This window comes from Pipra filicauda, unplaced genomic scaffold (genome assembly GCF_003945595.2).
Source record: "Pipra filicauda isolate LSUMZ 115617 unplaced genomic scaffold, ASM394559v2 scaffold510_size705862_pilon, whole genome shotgun sequence".
In the NCBI taxonomy this organism is placed as follows: domain Eukaryota; kingdom Metazoa; phylum Chordata; class Aves; order Passeriformes; family Pipridae; genus Pipra; species Pipra filicauda.
The window spans coordinates 673,557-699,708 of NW_024104655.1; the positions used below are offsets into that span (position 1 = coordinate 673,557).

Genomic DNA, 26,152 nt, shown 5'->3' on the forward strand with positions numbered 1-26,152 from the left:
ACCCCACAAACACAACATGTCTGGTGAGCTCCAGAGGAATAATTTACATTTCTCTGCAGAGCTCAGTTGTTTTTCTTTCCTTGCCTTCCAGCTGATTTAGTGCAAGGCTGCTGGAGCTTTGGGGACACATGGAACAAACAGCCCTCTGACTCTTTCCCTCAGACACGTTCTTTCCAAGCTATTTCCAGCACAGTCCCTTTTTTTCCCCTCCTCTTGCCCCCCTTCCCCTGCCCTCAGCCTGTCTCCACTCCTCTTAACGTAGCTGATGTTTGGTATCTCTCCTCTTTGTGCTGCTCTGTGTGTGCTATTTAATTTTTTTAACACATCAGAGTTGTTTTGATTACAGCCAAAAAAGCTGGAAAGTTTGGAAGTGTCAGGTCCCTCCGCCACGTCCTTCCAGAAGCCCTTTCCATGCTTGTTTTAGAGGAGCTTAATTAAGCCTCAAAGTGGAATATTTCAGATATGTGTTGCTTTCATCTTAAGTTTGGGTCACTTTGGTAAAATTTCGGCTCTGGGACTCAACGGAAAGTCTAAAAACCATCCAAGTGAAACGGAGGTAGAAAAAACACTAAATACAGTATTTCCTGGGTGATAGAATGGCATTTCTGTACATGTTCCTCCATGTTTTGTTCTAACACTGAAATCTCTGTTACTTTTACATAGGTACATGTTGTATTTTGAAGTTCTGTACTGCTGCAATGGTCCTGAAAACAGGAGAATTTAGACCAAACAAGTTGTTGCTGTAATAAAGTTGTATTTTTAAGTTCTGTAGTACTGCAATGGTCCTGAAAACAGGAGAATTTAGACCAAACAAGTTGTTGCTGTGATAAAACCACGAGCAGTTTGGTGCTCCCTGCATTAGGGTGGTTTAGGACAGAATGTTGGTAACACCAGCTCTTGGGATAGATGGATGAGACAAATCAGTATTCCAGCAGTAAGGAGTGATGAACAAACGTTTTACCTTCTCTTTGTGTGTGGTGTGTTCTCCTCTGGCAGTTGTGGGGTCTCCCAAGGGAATTTCTTTCTCGGACATCACGGAAAACGCTGCCACAGTGAGCTGGACCCCCCCCCGCTCCCGCGTGGACACCTTCAGGATCTCCTACGTCCCTGTCACGGGAGGTGAGTGACCCTGAGGAGGGACAGCGGGGCAAGAGGGGGAGCAGAAAGGGTTTGCTGTGCTGCCATCCCCCTCTCAGTGCACATCCCAAGGGATTTTACACAGATCACCTCTTTTCCCTGCACCCCAGGAGGGTGGGTGTGTAACCAACAGCGCCCACATCCCATGGACAGGGCTGGTGAGGGAGCTCAGAGGGAGGTGCTGGAATGGTTGTACTCCTAAAATGTCTCTGTCTGAGCCTCCTCCTGGTTCCAAACTGTCTCATTACTTTTCAGGCACTTTATGAGCTGAGCAGATTGGAAAAGATGGCCCTTGGAAATCATAATCCATGGTTATAAGAGTTTTCCAGCGCAGTGATTTTACTTAGTGCTCCTCAGGGTTGTCTCATCCCACCCATTATAGCTCTGGTTTAGTGTTCAACTTTAAAAACTTCCTAAACTTAAACCGATTTTTAGCATAATTTAGGGACATCTCTAAAGGGAAACAGCTAAAGAACAAACACTAGAGATGTCAGGAAAAAAATAGTCATGCTGCTGACAGAGACAATTAAAGATTTATGCCTTCAGACAATACAAACTATAATCACATGTTTAATCTTAAATATATAGTGGTTCCACAGAAGAAAAGGAATCCACAGTCATAGAGTTAGGCACTTGTCTAAGTGCTTCCCTGGAATAAACCCAGAATTTGAAATAAATATGTGTCCTAGAGTCTTCACCACACATACAGCACCTCTTAAAATATGATATATCCTTATTCAAAATGAATTGGGTAAAGGGGGAATGTCCAACCCTTACCAGAAACAAAGCAGGTCTAAACTTCGAGTCCTGTCCTTGCAGGTGCTTGAACTTCCATGTGGAGAGTGCTGTGTTTTCTTCTTACACCTTGTTTTTGAAATTAGATTTTTCTGAACAGAAATCCTGAAATCACAAACTGGTTTGGGCTGGAAGGGACCTTAAAGCTCATTTCATTCAACTCCCTGCCATGGGCAGAGACTTCCACTAGAAATGTCACTTTTTTCTTCCTGAACACAAACCAATTTCTTAGATTTGGGTGTTATTGCATCAGTATTTTGCTCTGAGGCTGCTCTTGGACATCAGTGATTGTAATTAACTGGGAAAAGTCTCCTCTTCCTGTACAAGGGCATAGTCTTTACCTAGAAACACATCCTTCAAGCTTTTCCTGGAGTGTTGTGTCACTAATCCCGTGGCATTTGGCCTCTTCCCAGGAACTCCAAACGTTGTTACAGTCGATGGAAGCAAGACAAGGACCAAGCTGGTGAAGCTGGTCCCGGGTGTGGATTACAATGTCAGCATCATCTCTGTGAAAGGCTTTGAGGAGAGTGAACCCATCTCTGGCATCCTGAAAACAGGTAATCCAGAAGGAGGAAAGAGCAGGTTTTCAAATGTCTCACCTGCAGACCCACTGAGATCCCATTTTTGCTGCCCACACAAACCCTGAGAAGCTTCTTGCCTGCTCCTTCCTTGTGCCTTTGCATTTTAGATGGGCGTAGAACCTGTAAGTTTGATCAAGCTTCCACTTCCTGAGTGCTAAACCAACTTGTTTGAATATAATTCATGTATTTACAGTCCTAATTCAGCAGAAAAAAACCCAGGAGTTTAATTAATACCATTTTTGAGATGAGGGAGCAACGATGAGACCAGTTTCTGCTGTGGAGTCAAACTCCACATCTCCCATGTTCCAGCCTGTTTTAAGCATAAAAACATTCTCTCTCCTGGTTTTTTTTTTTCTTCAATGAAGCTTTAAATATCCCTGCAGGAAATGAGGCTCCACTCTGCTCCTGCTGATCCCTCCCTGCACCCTTCATTCTTTATTTTTGGGGGTTTAACAAGCATCCGGAGAACTGAGGCAAGGAGCAAGATTATGAGTACTGGATAGTAACAGGAGATTTGTAGCCCATTCCAGGTGTACTGGAGGCAGAGATCCATCCTAATTCTGGGAAAGCATAAACCCATGTGAAAAATAGAGTCCCACAAAGAGTCAGGGAAGGACATGGGGGCATTTTGGGTGGTTGGCAGGCTGTGGGATTGATTTATTTCAAACTTGCAGAGCAAGCTACTGGAAGGTCACAGTGGCCATCAGTTATTGTCACTTCAGTTATTTTTCCCAGCTCTGTCTCCTGAGTTTGCTCCAAAAACAGCCCAGATTTGAGAGTGTGGAGAGAAATACGTCAGCTCTGACAGAGCTGTTAAGATTGATGGTATTGAGGCTGATCTGAGAACATGGTTAGTTCTCTCTGTTCCCAGTGTTTCATCTCCCCAAGCATCGACCTCCCTTTCCAGTGGAGGCTTTTGGTGTCTCTTTATAGGCACTGACGTCTTCCCCGAGGAGCTCCACAATTCCAAAGGGGATCATAAAAGCTGCACCAAGGCATTTTCTACCATATATTTACAACAGAGTCAAGAATATTTGTCGAATTTCTTCAATCTGGTTTTTTTTTTCCAGCTCTGGACAGCCCCTCAGGCCTGGTAGTGGTGAACATCACCGACTCTGAGGCTCTGGCAACCTGGCAGCCAGCAATTGCTGCTGTGGATAATTATGTGGTGTCCTATGCTTCTGAGGAAGGTGAGAAGAGTCAGGGGTGGCTGGGGAGATGGGGGTTACAGCTCTCAAAGTGTGCTCAGGAGTAGGTGCCAGGAAGATCAGAGAATCACACAATATCCTGAGTTGGAAGGGATCCTCCAGGATCATCCAGTCCAACTCCTGGCCCTGCCCAGGACACCCCAACAACGCCACTCTGTCCCTGAGAGTGTTGTTCAAACACTTCTTAAGCTCTGGCAGCCTTGGGGCCACAACCAGATGACAGGGGGCTGTTATTTAAAGGAGGTGCCTTGCTGGGAGCATTTTAAAAACGGTCATTTTAGTTGAGCACTTTCAATTTAGCCACGAACAGAGAGAACTGAGATTCCTGCAAAGTAAAGGTGGTGTTATAATTCCTGTGAACACTAGAGAGTGCTCATACTTTTGGATAAAGGTCTCTGGTGTTAATTCAGAGCCAGCAGAGGTGTCAGCACAGAGCTGGGCTCTGGGCTTTTACTATTTTGCAACTGCACCCAGCCAGTAAAAAAACAAATCGGTGAATAAACCAGCGGAGTTGAGCGTGGCATGAATGTCTGAATGATGCTTCTCCTCTCATTTTCTTCTCTTCATCTCTTCTGTGTTTTCTTCTCAGAGCCAGAAGTCACGCAGATGGTGTCAGGGAACACTGTGGAGTATGACCTGAAGGGCCTGCAGCCTGCCACCGAGTACACGCTGAGCGTCCACGCGCTGAAGGACGCGCAGAGGAGCGAGACCCTCTCCACGCAGTTCACCACGGGTGTGTCCCACCCCCCTGCAGGGACAGCTGCCACCTCTGCCAGCCCCACCTGCCACCTCTGCCAGCCCCACCTGCCTCTGCCTGCCTCAAGTCAGGCAGCACACTGTGCTTTTTTCACTGCAAACCTGGGTGTTGGCAGCGTTTGCGTCTCGTTTGCTCTGGTGGAAGCCCAGAGGTGGTTTTGTGTCACCAACTCGAGAGACTCTCACACAAAGCAGGAGCTTTTCTCTGGGGGCTGATGTTGGGGTGCCAGTGTTGAAGGGGCCCAGTTGGTTTTCCATGAGCATCAATGAAATCATGGATATTCTTCATTTTCCTGACTGTACTTGGCTTGTCCCAGGGCATTAACTCGAGAGCCAAGAGCTGAACCACCCCAGTCTAGAGTTATAATCACAGTGGAGAAGGGAATGTGTAGCCAGACCAAGTATGAAAAGTTTTCCTCTTCAAAAGTCATCATTAGTACCAAAGTTTTATTTAATTTCATTTTATTTTATTTTATTTATATATTCTTTATATAAATATATATAATATATTGTATATATATTGTACAAATATATTATATATAAATATATAATATATATGTATGTATGTACATAATTATATGTATATAATATATACATATAATGTATACATATATAATGTATATGTATATGTATAATATATACACATACATAATGTATATGTGTATATTGTATATTTATAGTATATACTATATAAATACATAATATTTATATATTACATGATATATAATATTATAGAATATAATATATAGAGTATATACTATATAAATATATATTTGTATATAATTTATATAAGTACATACATATTTATTTATATATCAATACCAATCTATCTTCTTGTGTGAAATAATGACATGCACCTCTGTGTTTCCAAGAACACTTCAGTGCAAGTGCTTATAAACTAAAAGGCCTGGGACAAGCCAATATTTTAACTTAGATACAGCAAATACCTTTATGTTTAACCCCCCAGTGGTAAAATCGCTTTTTAATCACCAAATTTAGGTTGAAATGTTTTTTTTTAATTTCAAATTTCCGGGGAGGAAAGGTTTGCTTTCCTGGTCTGTTTGAATATGCTGCCCATAAGATAGTCAGTGTGTTTAGTTCCTTAGAGATGTGACTGTGATTGCTCTGGTGTCTCCCTCAGGACTGGATGCTCCAAGGGATTTAAGTGCCACTGAGGTTCAGTCAGAAACAGCTCTGATGTCTTGGAGGCCTCCACGTGCTCCAGTCACTGGGTATCTCCTGATTTACGAGTCCATTGATGGCAGAGTCAAGGTACAGCACTGGCAACCAAACCAGAGGGGTTTTAGCCTCAAACCTGGGCAGCAGAAATGCTCTGAAGTGTCCAGCAATGAGCCATAACCACGTGCCTTAAATTAAATACAGTAAAATGTTAATTATCTCTTTCAGGGCCAGACTGAACACAAATGCATTTAGAACCTGCTTAAATACTTTCCTACATTATTCCCTGGAACAGGAGCTGAATTTTGACACTCATCTCTCCACAATGCAGATAAAAGCACAAACAAGGGTTTTCCCTCATTCCAAACCTGTGTCATGGAATAAACTCACACACCCCAGAGGATGGCATTCCCCTTCTAAACTCAGGAGGATCCATCCCTGGGGTCTTCTAAGGCAGGATGAATCACCTTTGGAAGTGCCTCTTGTTCTCCAATGATTTTATTCTGTTTCTACATAATTAGATTACACCAAGTCTTAAATATGAACCAGGTGAATTCCAAGGAAAAAAACACCCAGTTTTGGATGCCCAGCCTGGTGCATCAGAGACAGTTCTGAATTCCAGGAAGGCAAATTCCCTAAGCACACTGCACATCAGTCTTTTACTGTGAGTGAAAAGCAGCCTTTGGAGGACTGGAGTGTGACATTTCCTTGTCCTAAAGGATGATTCTTCCCCATTTTTTATGACTTTCACAATGTGCACGTTCAAGGCATGTAAACATTCCTGCTGCCTTGCTTTTAAACCACACAGCTCGTGTGTTATGATGGAAAAGGCTCATTTCCAGGCAACTTCTATTGAACTTTTAGGGAAAGTCAGCTTGATAAAAATCTAAGAGGAGTAAGTTTGTATTAATAGTTTTGTGTTGATAGATTTGTGCTAATTAACCTAGATGGTTAAAAATACCATAACTAATTGCCACAAAAAATGATGTGACAGCCTAAAATATGTAACTATCCTGGTCATTATGCTTTTCTTTTCATTCTCTGAGATCTCTCTGTATTATTTTTCCTCTCCCTAGGAAGTCATCCTAAATCCTGATACAACTTCCTACAGCCTGGCAGAGCTGAGCCCATCCACCCAGTACACAGTGAAGCTCCAGGCCTTAAGTGGATCCCTGAGGAGCAAAACAATCCAGACTGTTTTCACCACAAGTAAGGGCTTTAGAGCACATACACAACTGAAATAATCTAAATTACTGCTCTCAGGACAGAGCTGAGCTCTGCAATAAGGACAAACAGACCTCTTAAAAGAGTTCAATCCTATTTTTATTATGCACTTGTAGTGTTGGTGCAAAGTCTCTAAAGTTCCCCCTGAGTTGTCATCTGCTTTCCCCAGACTGGCAGGATGAAATTCTTTACTAATATTCACCCTCATCACCTCTCTCTGATGAAACATCCTGCCTTTCCCATGGAAAATATCAAAAGGAACTCTTTAAAATCCAGCTGACACCCTGATTTGCCTCTGAGCTGTGAAAACAAATCAGAGTTTTGAGCTGAAATGAAGCAAACCACGAACACAAGTGAGTTCAGTGATCTGAGGAGATGAATTTCTGGGCAGTTTGTCCTCCTCTTTCTGGGATGGGTTGTCTCAAAGCCACACTGCTCCAGCCCTAACAGGACAGCTCTCCAGGGAGCTGGATGCAGGAATAAATTGGTTTCTCTGAAGGTCACTTCCCAGCTGACATTGAGAAAAAGGAGTTGTTCTGTATTAGCTGTGACACTCTGCCTGTCATTTGTCTCACTTTTCACAGTTTCCAGCCTTCCAGGCCCTGCAGGACCTTCAGCCATCCCCATTCCCCCTCCTCCTGCTTGTACCAACCTCAGCCCAAGGACTGATGAAGTGCTGCTAAAAGTCACACAGCCCAAGTGTGCTCAGTCACTGCTTGTGTAGAGCAGGAGGAGCTCCACCAAGAGCCCCCAGTCCACAGAAATAGGAGGAGAATTAAATCTGGGGCTATTTAGCTGATGTTTGGTAAATTGACCACAAGCAGGGACTGACCAGGGTGACTTCACCCATGTCACCCAGTGTCAGCCTCGTTTAGGCAGGTGCTTAAGCCTGGCCTAAACTCTAAACGTGCATTTGTGTGCTAATTAGTGAGAGGGAAGCACTGAAGCAGCTCCCTGCAGAGCCACTTCCCTCCAAATCCCAGCAGTGATGGGAACTTGCACAGCCTCAAGTCGCACCAGGGGAGGTTTGGATTCACTATTAGGAAAAATTTCTTCATGGAAAGGGTTGTAAAGCTTTGGACCAGCCTGCCCAGGGAAGTGGTGGAGTCACCATCCCTGGAAGTGTTCAGAAAATGTGTGAATGTGGCACTTGGGGCCGTGGGTTAGTGGTGAACACAGTGGTGGTTCTGGGTTGACAATTGGACTTAATGATCTTAAAGGTCTTTTCCAACCTTAACAATTCTATGATTCTCTGAAATTCTCTGTAGCTGAGGAACAGGCAGGGAAGGGCAACACACTGGAAAGGACCAACAGCCACTGTGTGAGCAGCCACAGTTAAAACCTCTTCTGTGTAACATCACTTAATGGAACCATTGGCTGAGACAGTTAATGGCCTGAGAGAATTGAAAAAGAAAAAAAACAAAAGCTTTTTTGTGGTTTAGAAATCGTTCTGACTGCAATGATGCTCTTGGCTCGTTGTCAGAAAGAAATGCTTAACATTTCCCTGTGATTTCAACTCTTACTTGGGTTTTTAAAGCTCAGTTTTATATCATATTTAGTACTGTGCTTGCTAGCAAAATACTCCCAATTAATTTATTTTTGGTTGAAAGCTTGTCTTTATATTCCCCCTCCCTTTTCTGTCCCGTGATCAGGGATTGGTGGGTTTGGTTTAACCCAGAAGTTGCTGTACCAGAGCTGAGGACATTTCAGGATTTAGCTGGAGATGCACTCCCTCCTCGTAGGGACTCACCTGGCATCCCCAGCACTTCCCAAAGTGCAGACAGATGGGCAAAAGAACATCCAAAAGAAAAATTTACATCATCTGCTGTTTCCTGTGAATGTTTTATAGGATGTAATCATAAACCTGTGTCCAGGTTCTGTTCCTGGCTGTGCCATTGACCCACAGTGGATTTTCCTGACTCATCTGTATTAGAAATTCCTCGTAACTGCTGATTTTTTTTAAACACTGCTCTGTCTTTTCTTGTGTGTGCAGCTGGGCTGCTCTACCCTTACCCCAAGGACTGCTCCCAGGCCCTCCTGAATGGAGAAGCCACCTCTGGGCTCTACACAATTTATGTGAACGGGGACAAGGCTCAACCTCTGCAGGTCTTCTGTGACATGGGCGAGGACGGGGGCGGATGGATCGTGAGTATTGGGCAGCAGATCCCACCCTGCTCATCTGGGGCATCCCTCAGAGTGTTTATTTGATCAGAGTAGGGCTCACTTGTCTCTAAATCTGGGGAATTTTATCCTAAAACAAGGTTACTAGCTCTTTCTGTAGTTGGAGGAGAGAGAGGTGTCTCCAAAGGATGGGTCACATCAGTGCTTTCAGCACCTTGGAAAGGCACTGATCCCTCTCCACTGGCTACAGGGGCTGCTGGAATGACCATCTTAGATTGATACACACCTTCTAAATAATTAACAAGGTGAGGGGGGGGTGAACTGACTCTATTTAGATGAGAGACAGAGTGAAGGAGGTTAAAGCACAAGCCGGAGGAACATTTGTTCAGCACGTGGAGTGGTGGCCAACAAGTCTTCCCAGACCACTGTACAAGGGACAGTAAATGAATGGCATTAAAAATATACTGATATCCTCAAACCTGAACCTGCCAGAGGGACCCAGGGCACAGAAAGGAAAAAGGAGCTGGAGAAATGCATGGCTAGGAGAGAGGGAATGGAGAAATCCTTGGCTGAGGAACACAGAACTGCAAGAGGTTGTTAAAAGGGCAGAGAGCAGGAACTGAAAGGCAACATCATATATGGGAGCCTGGGAAGCCATCAGAGAAACCCAACGGAGAAACCAGAGACTTAAAAAACCCAAGGAACATCCAACAGTCTGGGTATAATTCAGTAATTTCAGTGAGACTCTGCTTTGGCTGGCATAAGAAGGGGGGAAGGAGGGTGAAGTTCTGTGTTTGTAAAAGCCCCAGGGCTTGTCCCCTCTCTGCCCAGGGCAGTCTGTCCATGACACTCGTTCCATGTGGGGTTGTAGGTGTTCCTGAGGCGTCAGAATGGGAAGGAAGATTTCTACAAGAACTGGAAGACTTATGTGGCAGGTTTTGGAGATCCCAAGGATGAATTCTGGATAGGTGAGTGGCAAGCATTTGTCTCTTTTTTTTAATTAAAAAAAGCCCCAAAGATTAGGAACCACTTAGAAGCTTCCATTTAGCTGGCAAGAGTCTTTGTAAAGGGGAATATGGTCTGGGGGAAGGAGGGCAGGGAGATCCTCTGTGAGGTGGACTGAGGTCCAAACCTGTCCCTGCAGTTCAGAGATGTCATGTTTGGGTCACCAGAGGTACCCACCCAGTGCCCACTGGTGCTCTGGAAGAAATCACAGGTGACCTGAGAAGCAACTGCAAACCACCTTCTTCCTGTGCTCCTGGGACACCCCCAGCAGCAAAACCCTGTGATTCAGAGGAGCCAAGCACGGAAAATAGATGTGGAAAACCAAGGTTTTGGAAAATAGAAGTGAAACCCCCACATTTGGGAAAATAGAAGTAAAAACCCCCCACATTTTGGAAAATAGAAGTAAAAACCCTACATTTTGGGAAAATAGAAGTAAAACCCCCACATTTCAAAGGTTGTGCTGCATTTTGTTTGGTTGTCAGTGAAAGACAATGATGATCAGACAGCACAATTTTGGTTGCTTTTCCCAATGGTCTTCCTGCTTCTCTGGTTGCAAGTTAAGAGCTTTCTCAGTCAGCCTGGGTTTATTTATTTGCTTTTGTGCTGGCACCCCCCTCCAGCTGAACTTTCCTCCCCAGTGTTGAAAGTTCAGTCCTCACCTGCTTTATTTCTACAGCCCACTCTGTTCCCGTTTATGGGATGGCAGAGACACAAACACAGAAGGACAAACAAACTGTGCTTCTGATTCAGAGAAGCCAAGCAGAGAAAACAGAGGTAGAAAACCAACATTTTGGAAAATAGAAGTGAAAAAAAAAAACACATTTCTGAAGGTTGTGCTGCATTTTATTTGATTGTCGATGAAAGACAACGATGATCGCACAGCACGACTTTGGATGCTTTTCCCAACGAGCTTCCTGCTCCTGTGATTGCAAGTTAAGAGGTCTCTCAGTCAGCCTGGAGTTGTTTATTGAAAGGGAATTGTTTATTGAAAGGGAAGGGGTCTCTCAGTCAGCCTGGATTTATTTATTTGCTTTTGTGCTGACACCACACCCTCCAGCTGAACTTCCCTCCCCAGTGTTTGTGCCCTGCCTTCTTTGTGCAGCCCGTTTGTGGGACGACAGGATGGCAGAGAAACAAACACAGGGAGACAAGCAAACTGCTCCTTTTTGTCCACAGGCCTGGAGAACCTGCACAAAATCACTTCTCAGGGGCAGTACGAGCTGCGTGTGGACCTGAGGGACAAGGGGGACACAGCCTATGCTGTCTATGACAGGTTCAGTGTGGGGGATGCCAAGAGCAGGTACCGCCTCAGAGTGGATGGGTACAGTGGCACAGCAGGTGAGAGCAAATATTGATCTTTTTCCCTTCTCATTTTATGATTTCTCCCCCACTGACTCAGTGTAATTATGGGTGTGTTGATCAGTTCACAGCAGGTACCTTTTCTCTGTGTGAGGTGTTTGAAAATGGGGATGTATCAATGTGTTTTATGTTTCCATTTTAAACCCTCCAGTCATTTTGGTGCCACATTTCATGCCATGCTTGTGACAGGATTTAAACAAGTATATTAAACCACAGTATGTATCTCATCTGGCCAATCTTGACTCTCCTCTATGATATTGATTGTTTTACTTCTCCTTTATGATTTTCTCCCCATTGGCTCATGGTAACTGTGTGTATGATAATCACCATCACAGCAGGTACCTCCTCTGTGTTAGGTGTTCCAAAATATCAGTATATTTTATGTTTCCATTTTAAATCCTCCAGTCATTTCAATGCCACATTTCATGCCATGCTTGTGACAGCATTTAAACAAGTATATTAAACCACAGTATATCTCATTTGGCCAATCTTGACTGTCGTTTATACAGCCAATAATAGCTTGGCACAGCCTCATTCCTTGTCAGTAGAATTTGCAGCAAAGTCCTGCTATAACATGATTTATAATTTTGCTGAACAAATCAGCTGCCTTTTGTAATCATGCTGGGGCAAACCCTGCAGCCCTTACTGAGTCCTCTTCAGGGCTTCAGAGGATTAAGAGATAAATCCAGTTTCACAACCTGTCTTAAAAGGAGATAATTTCACGCTGCTGGTGCAGGGATGTGTGTGGGCTCTGCCCTGTGACCAGCACAGGAACTTCATGCACAGACTGTAGAGATACAAAGGATATGCAGCAGGAGAATTAATGTCTGTTTAGTTTAGGTGGGATATTGGGAAGAACTCCTTCCCTGGGAGGGGGGGGAGGCCCTGGCACAGGTTGCCCAGAGAAGCTGTGGCTGCCCCATCCCTGCAAATGTCCAGGTTGGAGCAACCTGGGCTAGTGGAAGGTGTCCCTGCCCATGGCAGGGGGTGGGACTGGATGATCTTTCATGTCCCTTCCAACCCAAACCATTCCAAGATTCTCTGATTTAAGGCAAATACACTGGTGCAGGTTGGTAGTAGCTGCTACAGCTAGTAGGGTTTGATCAATGTGGAGACTCCTTTGGTCTTGATTCCCTCCTTGTGACTTGCTCTGTCCACACTGTACGGGGCCAAAATCCAACTTCCAACTGAGCTGCATAAAAACAAAAACCCACTTGATATGTTTGGGATTGGAAACCACCTGGAAAAATATTTTGATTTGCCTGCGACGACAAAAATTGTGTATTTCCTTCTGTATTAAAACAAGGCCAGTTTTAAAAACTTAAATACACGTTCATGATTTAGGCAGTGCATGGCACAGTCCAAACATTTGCTCCAGATTGGGCATTCCCATGAAAAACCAGGCAAAACACTGACCTTGCTCTTTCACCTCTCCCATCCAGGTGACTCCATGACCTACCACAACGGGAGGTCCTTCTCCACCTTTGACAAGGACCATGATTCTGCCATCACCAACTGTGCTTTGTCATACAAAGGTGCTTTCTGGTACAAGAACTGCCACCGGGTCAATCTGATGGGCAGATACGGGGACAACAGCCACAGTCAGGTGAGTCTGGGGTTGGAAGCTTCTGTAATCCGTGAGAAAAAGGAGAATTGCAATAATGGATCTGTCTGATGGTTCAGCCAGATATCAGAGCACCAACCCATTCTCCAGGATCATAGAGAAATATACGGGCAGTTGCTCACAAAATAAGGATTTAACATCAGCTGTTGAAATATTGATGGTTTTTGTCTGATTTCCCAAGGGAATATCCCAATGTGCAGGGAACAATTCGAGTTTTCAACATGTGAAACAAAATGTTCTTCCTGCCCTGAAAGCCAGGCAAGGAGGGACAGCTCTGGGGGGCAGAGGTTTAACAAGACCAAGCTCAAGGTGCTGCACCTGGTCCAGGGTAACCCCTGGGTTAATCCAGGCTGGGGATGAGCAGATGGAGCAGCCCTGGGAGAAGGACCTGGGGGTGCTGGTGAGGGAGAGGCTGGACATGGCCCAGCCCAGAACCCTCCATGCCCTGGGCTGATCCCCCAGTGTGGGCAGCAGGGCAGGGGGGGATTCTGCCCCTCTGCCCCTCAGGTGAGACCCCCCTGCAGAGCTGCTCCAGCCCTGGGGAACAGCACAGAGAGGACATGGAGCTGCTGGAGAGAGTCCAGAGGAGGCACCAGGATGATCAGAGGGCTGGAGCAGCTCTGCTGGGAGGAAAGGCTGGGAGAGCTGGGATTGTTCAGCGTGGAGAGGAGAAGCTTTGCAGTGATCTAAGTGTGGCCTTTCTGGACATGAAGGAGCTACAGGAAAGATGGAGGGAGACTATTTCCAAGTGCTGGAGTGACAGGACAAGGGGGAATGGCTTCCCACTGACAGAGAGGAGGTTTAGAGCAGATATTAGGAAGAAATTGTTCCCTGTGAGGGTGGGGAGGCCCTGGCACAGGTTGCCCAGAGAAGCTGTGGCTGCCCCTGGATCCCTGGGAGTGTCCAAGGCCAGGTTGGACGGGGCTTGGAGCAACCTGGGCTGGTGGAAGGTGTCCCTGCCCATGGTAGTGGGTGGAATAAGATGACCTTTAAGGTCCCTTCCAACCCCAACCATTCTATAACAGCCTGTGGGTGGGTCTGGACAGGTTGTACATTCCCTGGGCTCCCCAAAGCCCCTCCTTGTTGTGCCCAAACCAGAAAACAACCTCAGTCTGAAGGGAAAGCACCAAACCCGACAACAGCAGTGAACGTGTGACCTCCCACTCTTCATCCTCTCCTCCCCAGGGCGTGAACTGGTTCCACTGGAAGGGCCACGAGTACTCCATCGAGTTTGCAGAGATGAAGCTGAGACCCTCCAGCTTCCGGAACCTGGAAGGCCGACGGAAGCGAGCGTAGAGCCCCGGGGAGGGCAGGGGGCGGGGGGGACGGACGGACGGACGGACAGGGGGGTGTGGGGACATCCTCTGGCACGGCTGGGGGGGCTCCAAGGAGCGTCCCCAGGCACGGCTGACCCGCGGCCCCGCGGAGGCTTCGCGGCGTTCCCGACGCCAGGCCTTAAATCTCCCGGCTCCGACATTCCAGCTGCCCGCCGGTGACGTCCTCCACACCAAAGACAACCATCTCAAGGGTTGGATGTTGGGGTCATTCATTTTTTATTTTTATTTTTTATTTTTTTTTCCCCCCCCCCAGAAAGGCTCTGGGATCAAAGTTCTTCCATGTTCTCTGAGTATCTCTCGGGTGGCCCAGGGGGAGGGGAGGGAGAACAGCTTTGTACGTTGGTAGTTTGTTTTAGAACCAGCCATATTTTACACACAGAAAGGTGTAAGATTAATAATTATTATTATTATTATTATTATTGTTATTAGTTATAATGGAAATTCGTCGGTCGTTTGAAAGCCTTTTTTTATATATATATATATCAAGTACCACAGAGGAGGGGATGGGAAGGGGAAAACAGTATGATTTTAAACTAAAGCATAAGATTAATATTATTAATATAAAGACAGAGTAATAATAATAATAATGATAATAATAATAAGCTACATTTTTGTCATTTTGAAGAGAACCATGCTTTGGGAAACACAGCAGGACAGTGTCTGATTGTAAATTTTTTTTTTATAAATAAAAGCACAATTACTTTTAAATAAATTTCTACCTTTTTTTTTTTTCATCCATGTTGAGTTTGTGCATGTCCAGGATATATTTAGATGGGGACATAAAAGACAGGCTGAGAATGATAAGGCTGCTGAGCCCCTACTGAAAACTGTTCCTTTAGTCAGTGACTGGTTGTAAGTATTTTGGTGGGTTTGTTACAGTGAAATGCCCGTTGCTTTCCAAACATCATCCTTATTTTTCCTGCCCAAAAGCTTCTTACATGTTTTCCTAAGTGTTACTGACCAATGTTTGCTCCATCCAGGTGGGAATAACTAACAAATACAAGGAAAATACAGAGTTGTTGTTAGGAACCATTGGCAGCTTTGAACACTTTGTGTAAATAAAGGGCTCTCTTTTTTTTTTTTATATGATGAAAATAAGTGTAGTTCCTCTGTATCACCCTCTTCAGTTGAAGACAATAAAAGATCTTTTGTTTTAAACCAGTCTCTCTGCCCTACTTCAAGGTTGCATTTTTCAAACAGAACAAGTGTTTCTGTCTCCTCCTCAGTGCTGTGTAAAATATCACTAAAAACATTCAGAATCAGGAGGGAGGAAACAAAGGAGGGAAGGAATCATTTCCCTTCACTCTTAGGTCCAGTCTTCCTAATTTATATATATATATATATATGTATGTATATATATTTCATTGTAATATTGTTGTTATTTTTAATTGCAGTCCTTCCCTCATTACATTTCTGAGCTGTAACCGAGCATCTTGGGGATGTTGGAATGAATCCAGAGAAGGCCATGGAGATGCTCCAGGAGCTGGAGCCCCTCTGCTCTGGAGCCAGACTGGGAGAGCTGGGAGTGCTCACCTGGACAAGAGAAGGATCCAGGGACACCTCAGAGCCCCTTCCAGGGCCCAAAGGGGCTCCAGGAGAGCTGGAGAGGGACCTGGGACAAGGGATGGAGGGACAGGACAAAGGGGAATTGCTTTAAAATGAAGGAAAGGTTTAGGTGGGATATTGGGAAGAAATTCTTCCCTGTGAGGGTGGGGAGGCCCTGGCACAGGTTGCCCAGAGAAGCTGTGGCTGCCCCTGGATCCCTGGAAGTTCCAAGGGCAGGTTGGAGCAACCTGGGCTAGTGGAAGGTGTCCCTGCCCATGGCAGGGGGTGGGACTGGATGATCTTTCATGTCCCTTCCAACCCAAACCATTCCAGGATTCCATGCTCATGTCCCAAGACCCTCCTGCTGTTCACAGTCTTGACTGAAAGCTTGGCAGTGCCCCAGTGGGAAGAGCCTGGTGGGTGCTCCCCCAGTGCCAGGGTGTAACTGGGACCCTCTTCACTATGAGAGAGCCCTGGGACAGCAGGAGTTGCTGGGTGGGGACACACAAGGTGCTGCCAACAGGAGCCCCAAAACCTGGGTGTTTTGCTTTATTAATAATCAATCTCAGCAACGGATTCATGTTCAAAACCCATTTGAATGTGGCAGTCGAGGACAAGATTTAACAAGGAACAGGATGATGCTTGTTTGACTTGATGATCACGAAGGTGTTTTCCAGCCTGGATGATTCTATGATTCTACATTTCAGAAATGTCTGATTTCTTTAGGTATTTACAGCTCATTTCCCAGGAAGTGTCTCACACCGGGCCCAGCTCTCCTTTGCCGGGCAGGGCTTTGGGAGCCCGGACTGAGGCACGCAGGGGTGGTGCAGGGGATTTACCCTCTAGGAACAGGCACTGCCCGGCTGGGGGAGTGGGAGAATTCACTCATCCAGTGAGTATTCCAGCATCCCTGGGCAACCCTGCTCTCTCCTGCTCCATCCTAAGCCCGGCTGCCAGCAGATGGCACGAGGGGTCCGTGTGGACTGTGCCTGCTCTGGCAGCACCTGGGAATCCTGTGGATACCCAGCATCGCTCCAGACAATGCCACTCCTCGCTGCTGCCTCCCCCCGTGCTGACATCCAGCACTCTGAGCTCCCTCCCTGCTCTTGGTGTCTCTGCAACAGTGGTTTTGTTAGAAAAACTATCTGTATTTTGTAAACCATCGCCCCATGGCCACACAGCAGGAGCTTTGCAAGCATACCCATAAGATGAAGTTAATTTTTGGCTTGCAGGAGTAGGATCTGAGTCACAGCAAAAGCAAATATCGAAGAGAGACTTCCTTCATTAATATTATTCCAGGTAATTTGAATTTCTTTCTTCCATCCCTTCCTCCCAATTTAATTTGCACTACTGAATATTGTTTGTTTTGCACAGGGAACACAAGTCTCCTTTGACCTTTCAGAGCACTGGCAAGGGTGTGAGCTGCAGCACTGTATTAAATTCATTCTCTATGATTAATAGCCCTCCTTTGGTGTTTATTACAGTAAATGATAGGCAGCATAAAAAAGAACAAATCCAATAATGAAGAGACAGGCTCCTCTCTCGGAATGCTTTCCAAGTTACTGGGAAATGGCACCAAATCCGTGTAACTGGGCCCTTGGAAGCTCTTGCAGTCTGTTTGCAGACATCCAGGACAAGAGCTGACATTTATGAAATGATTTCCTCATTCCCAGTCCCAGCCCAGAGCTGCCTGTCCCTGGCTCTGGTGTCATTCACCTTGGCAGCTCCACAAGAGCTGCTGGAGACGGCTCAGGTTTGTTCCTCTCTCCAGAACAGACTCAGCACAGGAGCAGGATGATATTTCCTGTAATTACTCACTGACAGATGCCCCGTTTGGTATTTTTTTTATAATTACCACTGCGAGAGAGGGACTGGCACATCCTGGGAGTAAAACACACCAAGACACCCCTCAGAGCTGCCACGAGCTTGGTTTGGTACCAACAGCTCCACCAGGGGCTACTGGGAGGGATGGATGGATATTCCCTGTCTGCTTTCTCTCTCCTGATTGTAACTTGTGAGAATTAGTTTTAAAACACCCTCAGTTTTGAAATCCATTTATAAACCTGCCCAACCTTAGTGCTGGTTTTAATCCTTAACATGACCAAGCAGTTTGGGAGCCTTGAGGGGGCAGGAGAGGAAGGGCTTTAAAAACATTTAAGCAGTGAGATTCGAGGTCTCAGAGGCACTGAAGGAGGTATTTGGGAACATGAGGGGGATTTATAGGGTTAGGACTGTGTCCATAAGGTATTTTTGGGACAAAGCATCTTCTCCAGTGTCACTGTCCTGCTCTTACTGCAGTCTCAGCAAGATATAAGGCCTGAATTTCTTAAGTTTGGGTGAGGTGAGTGCTTAAACCAGTTGGGAAAAAGTCAGCTGGATGGATAAATTTGGGGCACTGAGGCTGAAGCTGATGGCAGCATTTAAGTTAGGAAATCCTCTGGCTTTTTGTGAGACTTGGACTGTTAAGTGATGTGTTTTTTCCTGAATCCAGGCACAAGTGTGAGGTCACACTGAGTGAGTGACATCTGGTGTGTTGTTGGAGATGACAGATACTTCAAATTCCTCCATCTGCCAGAGTAACACCTTGATATCATCTCAGTTTGACCCCAGGAGAAGACCCTCCCCTGCTGCACCACCTCTGGGTGCAGCTCCCTCACCTCCCTGCAAAGCCATTCGTGGGAACTGATCTCACCTATTTCTGGGCTAAATGTAACCACAAACCCAGGGAACATTGCCTGAGCCTGCACTGGTGAATAAGCCCAAGTATTGCAGTGATTTGTGACAAAAAACACCTTCCCTGTACAGGGATGTCACTTCATTCAAAATTCCAAGTTTGACTTGCTTTACTTTAAGAGCAGGTGGACATAATTGGGGGTTAAATAGCATGAAAACCAAGAAATTGAGTATGGAGTGACCAGCTGGCTGCCCCTGCCACCCATTTGGTCTCAGTCCACTACCTGACTCCAAAATTGCAGCCTTGAAAAACCAGCTTGTGGCTGCCACATTAACTCTGAGGGCTGTTAAACTCTGCAGGAACAGTACTCTTTCTTTTCTTTTCTTTTCTTTTCTTTTCTTTTCTTTTCTTTTCTTTTCTTTTCTTTTCTTTTCTTTTCTTTTCTTTTCTTTTCTTTTCTTTTCTTTTCTTTTCTTTTCTCTTCTTTTCTCTTCTCTTCTCTTCTCTTCTCTTCTCTTCTCTTCTCTTCTCTTCTCTTCTCTTCTCTTCTCTTCTCTTCTCTTCTCTTCTCTTCTCTTCTCTTCTCTTCTCTTCTCTTCTCTTCTCTTCTCTTCTCTTCTCTTCTCTTCTCTTCCTGTTTTTCTTTCCTCCTCTCCCATCCCTTCCCTTCTCATTTTCTTTTCTTCTTTTCTTTCTCTTCTCGTTTTCTTTTCTTCTCTTCTTCTTTTCTTCTTTTTTTCTTCTTTCTCTTTCTTAGCACTCTTTAGGCTTAATCTAATGAACTTTCTCTATCCCCCCCTGATTAGTAGAAAGCTGAATAGAAATATTTAGGTGTCATCAGTAAGCAGCAGCTTCATCCCCCACCCAGAAATGACAAGGTGGTGGCATCAGCCTCGTGGGTACCTTGCCACTTCTGCCTTCTGCCTTCCAGGGATGTGGACAAACATCCCAGGGCTCTGGAACAGAGCTGGGATTGCTCTGATGGTGCTTGGATTGTGCTGCTGGGTCTCTGCACTCTCAGGAGCTACAGGCAGACTGGAACTCAGGAGCAGATGGAGACACCTTCACAGCGTGTTAAAAATACAGAGACTTGACAGAAATGATCAGGTAAAATGTATTGCATGGGAAGTGGGGAAAAATAATGTAAAATTAAACCAAAGAAGAAAAATTAAACCAAAGCTGCTTGGTGGGGACAGCGCCTGTTCAGTATTTGCTTTGAAAAACATCTGCCCCAAAGCCCTCCTGCCTCCAGCCTTTATTCCTTTATTCCTTTATTCAGGTGCCTTTTTCTCGGTGATTTCAGGCCCAGGAATCTCAGCCTGCAGTGCTGCAGCAGCTCTGAGTGGGTACAACCTGTGTTAGCCCTGCTCAACAAGGTGTGTTTTGTCAGCAAGAGACTGGGAGAAAATATCAGCCAAAGCTGCAGGGAAGGGCTTTGCTCTGGGAGGGCTGAAAACCTCCCTGTGAAAACACATCTTAATCACACCTTAAATCTGGAGGTGAGGGAGCTGCTTTAGGGGAGGGGGAAAGACAATTCTCAGGAAAAAAAAAAAAAAGCCAACAAAAACCAGAACGAAAGATGATGTAAGAACCTCTCTGCTTTTCTGGGTCATCCTTGGCTGCTCACAAGCTGTTCCTGGCTCCATCCCAAGGAGTTTAGGAGTAGCCACAGAGCCTGATGACTGTACAGAGAAGTTTTCACTTGACTTGCAGCCTTGGTGAGGAATTTCCACAAGGCTGAGAATGAGTCTCCATCCAGGCTTGAATCAATCCTGTTCCTTCTGCAAAATGAATCAGTCCTGCTGCTTTTTGCAGGTGGAAATGACATCCCAAGCGGAGGAGAGCAGGAAAATATCACCACACACCTGCATTTCAACAGCTCTGTCAGCTGAAGGAAAGTTTCCTGGAGGTGGCAGGAGAGGAAGTTATTACACTATAAAGAGGCTGATGTTGTACCCATCTGTCCTTCATCCCTTCCACTCCTACTTACATTTAGACACACACATGCCAAAAACAAACAAACAAACAAACCAACCACTTTAGCTTTAGTCACTTTAAAAGTGTGGGGAGCTCATGGTCTCACTGAGATGGCATCTGCAAAGTTACTCACTTGTGCCCTTTCAGGTGACCTTGAGGATAAGGATGGGTTTTGTTTGTTTGTTTGTTTTTTTAGGGTAAAAGTCCCTCTTCAAAACCCCTGAAACTGCACAAATCTGGGCTGAGCTTTTAAAAGGGGTCTTGTAATGTAGGAGGCCCAGTCACATTCCTTAGTGCTGATGTTTGGCTTTCCCAGCTTTGGCTTCTGAGGTGTGGAGAAGGGTTAGATTTGAGAAATGGCAGCTTTGACCCAGAGACAGGAGCTAAAAAACTGCTTCCCCCTCCTCAGTCCCCTCATTGCAGCTCCCCAAAACCAACCTGGCAGCCTCTGGAGACAGAGAGGAGCCTCCAAATCACACACTCTGTGGGCAGAAGGACAACATCTCCTGGTGGTGAAGAGGGTTTTTGTGGTGTACAACGAGCAACATCACAAACAGCTGCTGTTATTCCCAAATTCAAGACTCTCCAGACTTGAATTGCCACAGGGAAAAATCCAAACCTCCTGTCAAAACCACTTCAAGGGTGTCTCACTCCGAGATAACATCTCTGCCTGAGAGGGGATTGATGAAGTCAAAGGGCCTGATGATTTTGCTCCTTCACCTCTTCATTGTCAGGTACTTTCCTCAGAGGAAATCATTCAGCTTCCTGTGCTTTTACTGTAAATTCTGTGCTGCAAAGAGGAAAGAGAGACAGAGACCAGCACAGATCGACAGATTAGGAGGGAAAAAACCAGCACGGGATGGTTTCACTGCAGATCATTCCTTTCACTCCCACTTTTGTGGCTCCTTTTGCCAAAAAATCTTCCTTCTTTATACTTCTAGAGAGCTGTTAAAACCAACAGCTAAGCTGAAATTTTGTCCACTGCTTAAACTGAAAGTACTTTCAGGACTCGTTTCCTCCCCACCCTTTCTCTGCCTCTTTACTTTTACTTTACTTAGTGCCTTGTCCTTCTATTTCTGTGATTCTGTGAAAGTGAGAGGAGAAATAATGTGAAAAAAGGTTGGGTTTTGGTGCAAGTGAAAGAAAAAATGCCTGGCTGTGTCACTAGAGAGCACAAGCATTCAGGTTTGGTCTCAGATAATTTCCACTTTGTCATCACACCAATTGTGAAAGTCTCAGCTTTAGGAAGAGTCGGGACTTTTTTATTAACAACATGTTCTAGGCTATCATGCAAATAGGATGCTGCTTGCAAAGCAGTTACTTGGCACAAAAATAAAAGCTGCCTTCCCTAGAAAAAGGTTTAAAAGGAACATTTTGAAGTAGCCCCCCCCAGAGGTGTTTCAACTCCATTATGACCAACCCAAGAAGTGAGATAAACTGAAAACAGAACTAAAAATGCATCGCATTCTGAGTTGGCTCATTTCATTTCCCTAGGAAATAACTAGTAAAAATTAAAATAGACCCCTGGGATGACAGTTTTTATAAGTTTTTAGTGTAAGGTTTGTGCATCCTCTACTTTTTAGTAACCAGACTGCCTGGAAATAACACACACACACACACACACACACACACTCTGCAGCACTGGCACAGCAGCCAAAATAATTGCAATTTTTTATAATAAGAAGTTCATTGGACCAATGATGCAGGTGGCAGTTCTGTGTTTGGGCAGTGTCACATCAGCCCCAAGGATTCTCCTCTAAAGCCTTTTGGGGGAATATTGGTGTTGTATTTGGAAACATGGATTGTTGGGGGGGGTTAAGGAGAGGATACCCTGATTTCACAGCTCTGTTTGCATCCAACCAACCTGATCTTTGCTCTCCAAAAAAGCTTTCCAAGCCCTCCCAGCTCCAGCCTGTGCTCTGAACTCTCCTCACTGACATGGATAAAGGTCTCTGAGCCACCAAAATTTCAGTGTCCCTGAGCAAAACCTCAGTTCTGAGTCCTGCTGCACCCCAACCCATCCCAGCATCTCATCTCAAACCTTCCCAAACCTTCTCATCTCACTTGCCCGTGGAGTGAGAAGCAGCTCTTGGCTGTGGTGCTGCTTCCCCACCGTAGCAGGGGAGGAAAGGAAACAGGATTGCCCTGAGTGCAGCTCCCACCCACAGCAGAGCTGGCACAAGTGTGTGTGTGCCTGGGCACAACTGGGCAAGTGCCTCCAGCTGTGCCAGCAGAGAGAGGGGAGAATTCAGGCTGGAAACTCCTCTGGTGAAATCCTGTGTGCTGGAGGGGTGACAGCTCCCTGCAGGTGACACAGCCCTGGTCACTCTGCAGAGCTCAGCCCCTTCAGCCTGTTTGCTTTCCTGTCTGCCTTGCACAGCCTTGGGAGAGAGGTTGGGGGTCTGGAGAAGCCCTTGGGCTGTGGCTCTGCCAGGGCAAAGCCTCTCCCCGGCAGCTTTGGGGGCTGGTTTAACATCCTGCACCCTGCCAGCCTTCTGCCTTTTGGGTTAAATTATGCTCTGAGGGCAGGGGGTGCAAATAATTTTATCCTTTAGTGGGTCAGCTGGACTTCAACAGGTGGGAAATATGGATGGATGGATGGAATGGATGCATAGCTGTGTGCACCTGTGTATATGTAAAAACTATCTCTGTCTCTATGTGTTCATAGGATCATAGAATGTGCTTAGTTGGAAGAGACCCATCAGGATCATCCAGTCCAACTCCTGGCCCTGCCCAGGACACCCCAAAAATCCCACCCTGCCCCTGAGAGCTTCATCCAAATGCTCCTTGAGCTCTGGCAGCCTTGGGACCGTGACCAACATCCATCTGTCACGTGGTGTGTTCATTGTGCAGATGAGCACATACATACAAATACATATATATTTATATAACATTATGATAGTTTCAAGGCTGGAGCACCACTGGTGCACAGATCTCAAAGTTCTGCCAGCTCAGCATAAATATCAATGTTTTTTTGCAGCTTAGAAAGTGAGAGGAAACCACGGAGGTTTCAGGTGGCAGCAGGCACTGGGATCTCACAGGAATTGCTGCCTCCTCAGCCCCACACTGTAGACAGGCATCATCAGCACTCCCAAATATTTTTAAAAGGGTTTAACTTCCACTCCTCTGCCAGTGTGTGACAAAAGCATGATTTTCTTTCTAGTTATGGCGTGTTTCTGAGTAGGAGTGCTCTGATTTCTGTAGCAACCTGCTCCTTCACTGTTGTAAGTGCTTCAAAGCACATTAAGGAAAGGCAAAAAAGGGAGAAGCAGGGAGGTGTCTGTGCTGGGGGGGATCCATCCATCAGATGCCTCAGGCCTGAGCAGGTGGTGAACATAATTAAAGTAAAGGAGCAGTAATTGTGTATTTCCAGCTTTAAAACTCCCGGCTGGAAAGTTTTGCATCACCCACAGAAGAATTTTAACAATTTGTGCCCTGGGAGCTTTTTTCCTTGCTACAGTTTGGTAATTCTCAACAAACTTCCCATCTCGATAGAGCAATTCTTTGGGAGGCTTTGGGGACACCCTGACTGCTGGAGAATCTGTTTTCTTTGTCTTGGTTGAACACTGAACAAACACCACCTGATCAGGTTCCCTGTGTGGGTACCCAGGGAATGTCACAGCACAGCCAAAAAGGAGACACACTGAGGCAAGGCAGTAACTTTTGCCTCTAAATGGGAGGCAGGAAAAATGAGGATTTTCCCTCAGCTCCACCACAAAGGCAACAAAACCAGGCAGCTGCCACTGCTGGGCTGTTTGGAGCCAGAACAAACAGGGAGTAAATCCTGGGCACACTCAGCTGGCTGAACAGCAAGTGCCCAGATGAAAAGTGGGTAAATTGTGTGTACACCTTGTTAGACCACAGGGCTGGAGAAGGAACAGCAGAAAGGAAACACGTGGCTGGCAAGGGGCTTTTATTCCAACTGCAAAGCAAACAGCACATGAAGAGAGTCTGACATTTCTGTAGCAAAAAAAAGCTCTGGGCTTTGCATTTGTTGCTGGCTGAAGGGACATCAGCTGCTCTGGGTTTCATTTTCAGGCTCCATGGTGAGATGCAAGCCCAACTCGTGTGGAGGGCTTTGCTCCCTCTCAGGTGGTCAGATTTGCAAAGTGCTGAAGGTGCAGCGGATTTTTGGGGGCTGTTCTGCGTTTCTGCAGCAAAGATCTGCTCACTGAGTGGCCATCTGGAGATTCTAAACCCTCCCTGAGAATCTCACTTTGTGTTAGATCACAGAATCACAGACTGGGACAGGTTGGAAGGGACCACAGTGGTTCATGTGGTCTCACCTCCCTGCTCCAGCAGGGTCATCCCACAGCACATGGCACAGGGTTGTGTCCAGGTCCTGGAATACCCCCAGTGAGGAGACTCCCCACACTCTCTGGTCTCTGTTCAGTCACTGCACAGCAAAGAAGTTCTTCCACATGTCCAGGTGGAACTTCCTGGGCATCACTTGCTGCTGTTGCCTCTTGCCCCATTGCTGGGCACCCCCTGGTCCATCCTCTGCCCTCCCATGTCTGCACACACTGGCAGACATGGATTTGTCTCAGACATCTCCTGGGATAGGTGTTCATGTGCACTCACATGAGGAATCAGATTACGAGTGTATATAAAGTGAATACAAGATAATAGAGTGTGTTTTTCCTTCTAGTAGATCACTTCTATTTCAGGCAAATGGGTTTATAATGATAGTTTTTCGATCTTTTAGTGATGGCCTGCACGTGTGGGTATGTGTAGGTATATGGATGTAGATCTAGATCTAGATACTGGAGAGAGACTCTTTATAAGAGCATTCAGTGACAGGACAAGGGGGATGGTTTCACAATGAAAGAGAGGAAATGTAGGTGTTATACCAAAGAAATCCTTCCCTGGGAGGGTGGGGAGGCCCTGGTACAGGTTGCCCAGAGAAGCTGTGGCTGCCCCATCCCTGGGAGTGTCCAAGACCAGGTTGGAGCAACCTGGGCTAGTGGAAGGTGTCCCTGCCCATGGCAAGGGGTTGGAATGAGATGTTCTTTAAGGTCCCTCCCAACCCAGGCCATTGTGTGATTCAGAGGGTCTCAGAGGCAGTTTTTCTCCATCTCCTGTAAACAATGAGGTGAGAAACGCCCCATCAGCACAAAGGTGTGAGGCATCAACAGCGCAGTGAAAAAAAGGTGCTGCCTGGAGGGCAATTTCACAGAAGGCTTTAGCTGGTGTGATTGTTATTTGTCCTGCAGGGCTTCCCAGAAACTCCCACTGAGGAGGTGCAGCTCTTCAGCAGGAGGGCTGTGTGAGCACCTCACCCCTGGCCTGGCACCCAGCCCACTGCCCTGTTCTCGGAACAGCACCTCCCGAAAATGTGGGCGCTGTGTGCCAGCCTTCAGGGGACCAGGGCATCTCTGCTGAGGCGTTATTGCACTGACAAATCACCCAAATGCCAGGGCTGGTGTGGCACTGCCACGTTGCTGGGAAAAACAACCTCTCCTTCCTCGAAGACAAGGGATCAATCACTTGGACAGGCCAGCCAAGGGTGTTTGCAGGGGCTGAGTGGAGGTACCTTTTGTGGTCATTGCTGCTGACCCCGGGAGGAATCAACAGAGGAGGTGGCAGGTCTGCAGTGGGCAAAGTGAGAAAATAATAAAGGAAGGCAGGCT

The 26,152-nt window shown here is 46.1% G+C and overlaps 1 protein-coding gene across 3 annotated transcripts in view; it reads left to right on the forward strand.

The window, feature by feature from the left end:
- Positions 1–14,341, forward strand: part of TNC (tenascin C) — a 72,524-nt gene extending 58,183 nt beyond the window's left edge. For all 3 annotated transcript variants that reach the window (XM_027750325.2, XM_027750338.2, XM_027750346.2), the window contains 11 exons: positions 997–1,119; positions 2,346–2,489; positions 3,584–3,703; positions 4,311–4,454; positions 5,619–5,749; positions 6,733–6,865; positions 8,874–9,025; positions 9,873–9,969; positions 11,183–11,344; positions 12,808–12,971; positions 14,175–14,341. In XM_027750325.2, coding sequence (XP_027606126.2) covers positions 997–1,119; positions 2,346–2,489; positions 3,584–3,703; positions 4,311–4,454; positions 5,619–5,749; positions 6,733–6,865; positions 8,874–9,025; positions 9,873–9,969; positions 11,183–11,344; positions 12,808–12,971; positions 14,175–14,285 — 1,481 coding nt within the window. In that variant the 3' untranslated portion in view covers positions 14,286–14,341. The remainder of the gene's footprint in view (positions 1–996; positions 1,120–2,345; positions 2,490–3,583; positions 3,704–4,310; positions 4,455–5,618; positions 5,750–6,732; positions 6,866–8,873; positions 9,026–9,872; positions 9,970–11,182; positions 11,345–12,807; positions 12,972–14,174) is intronic.
- Positions 14,342–26,152: the final 11,811 nt, after the last annotated feature.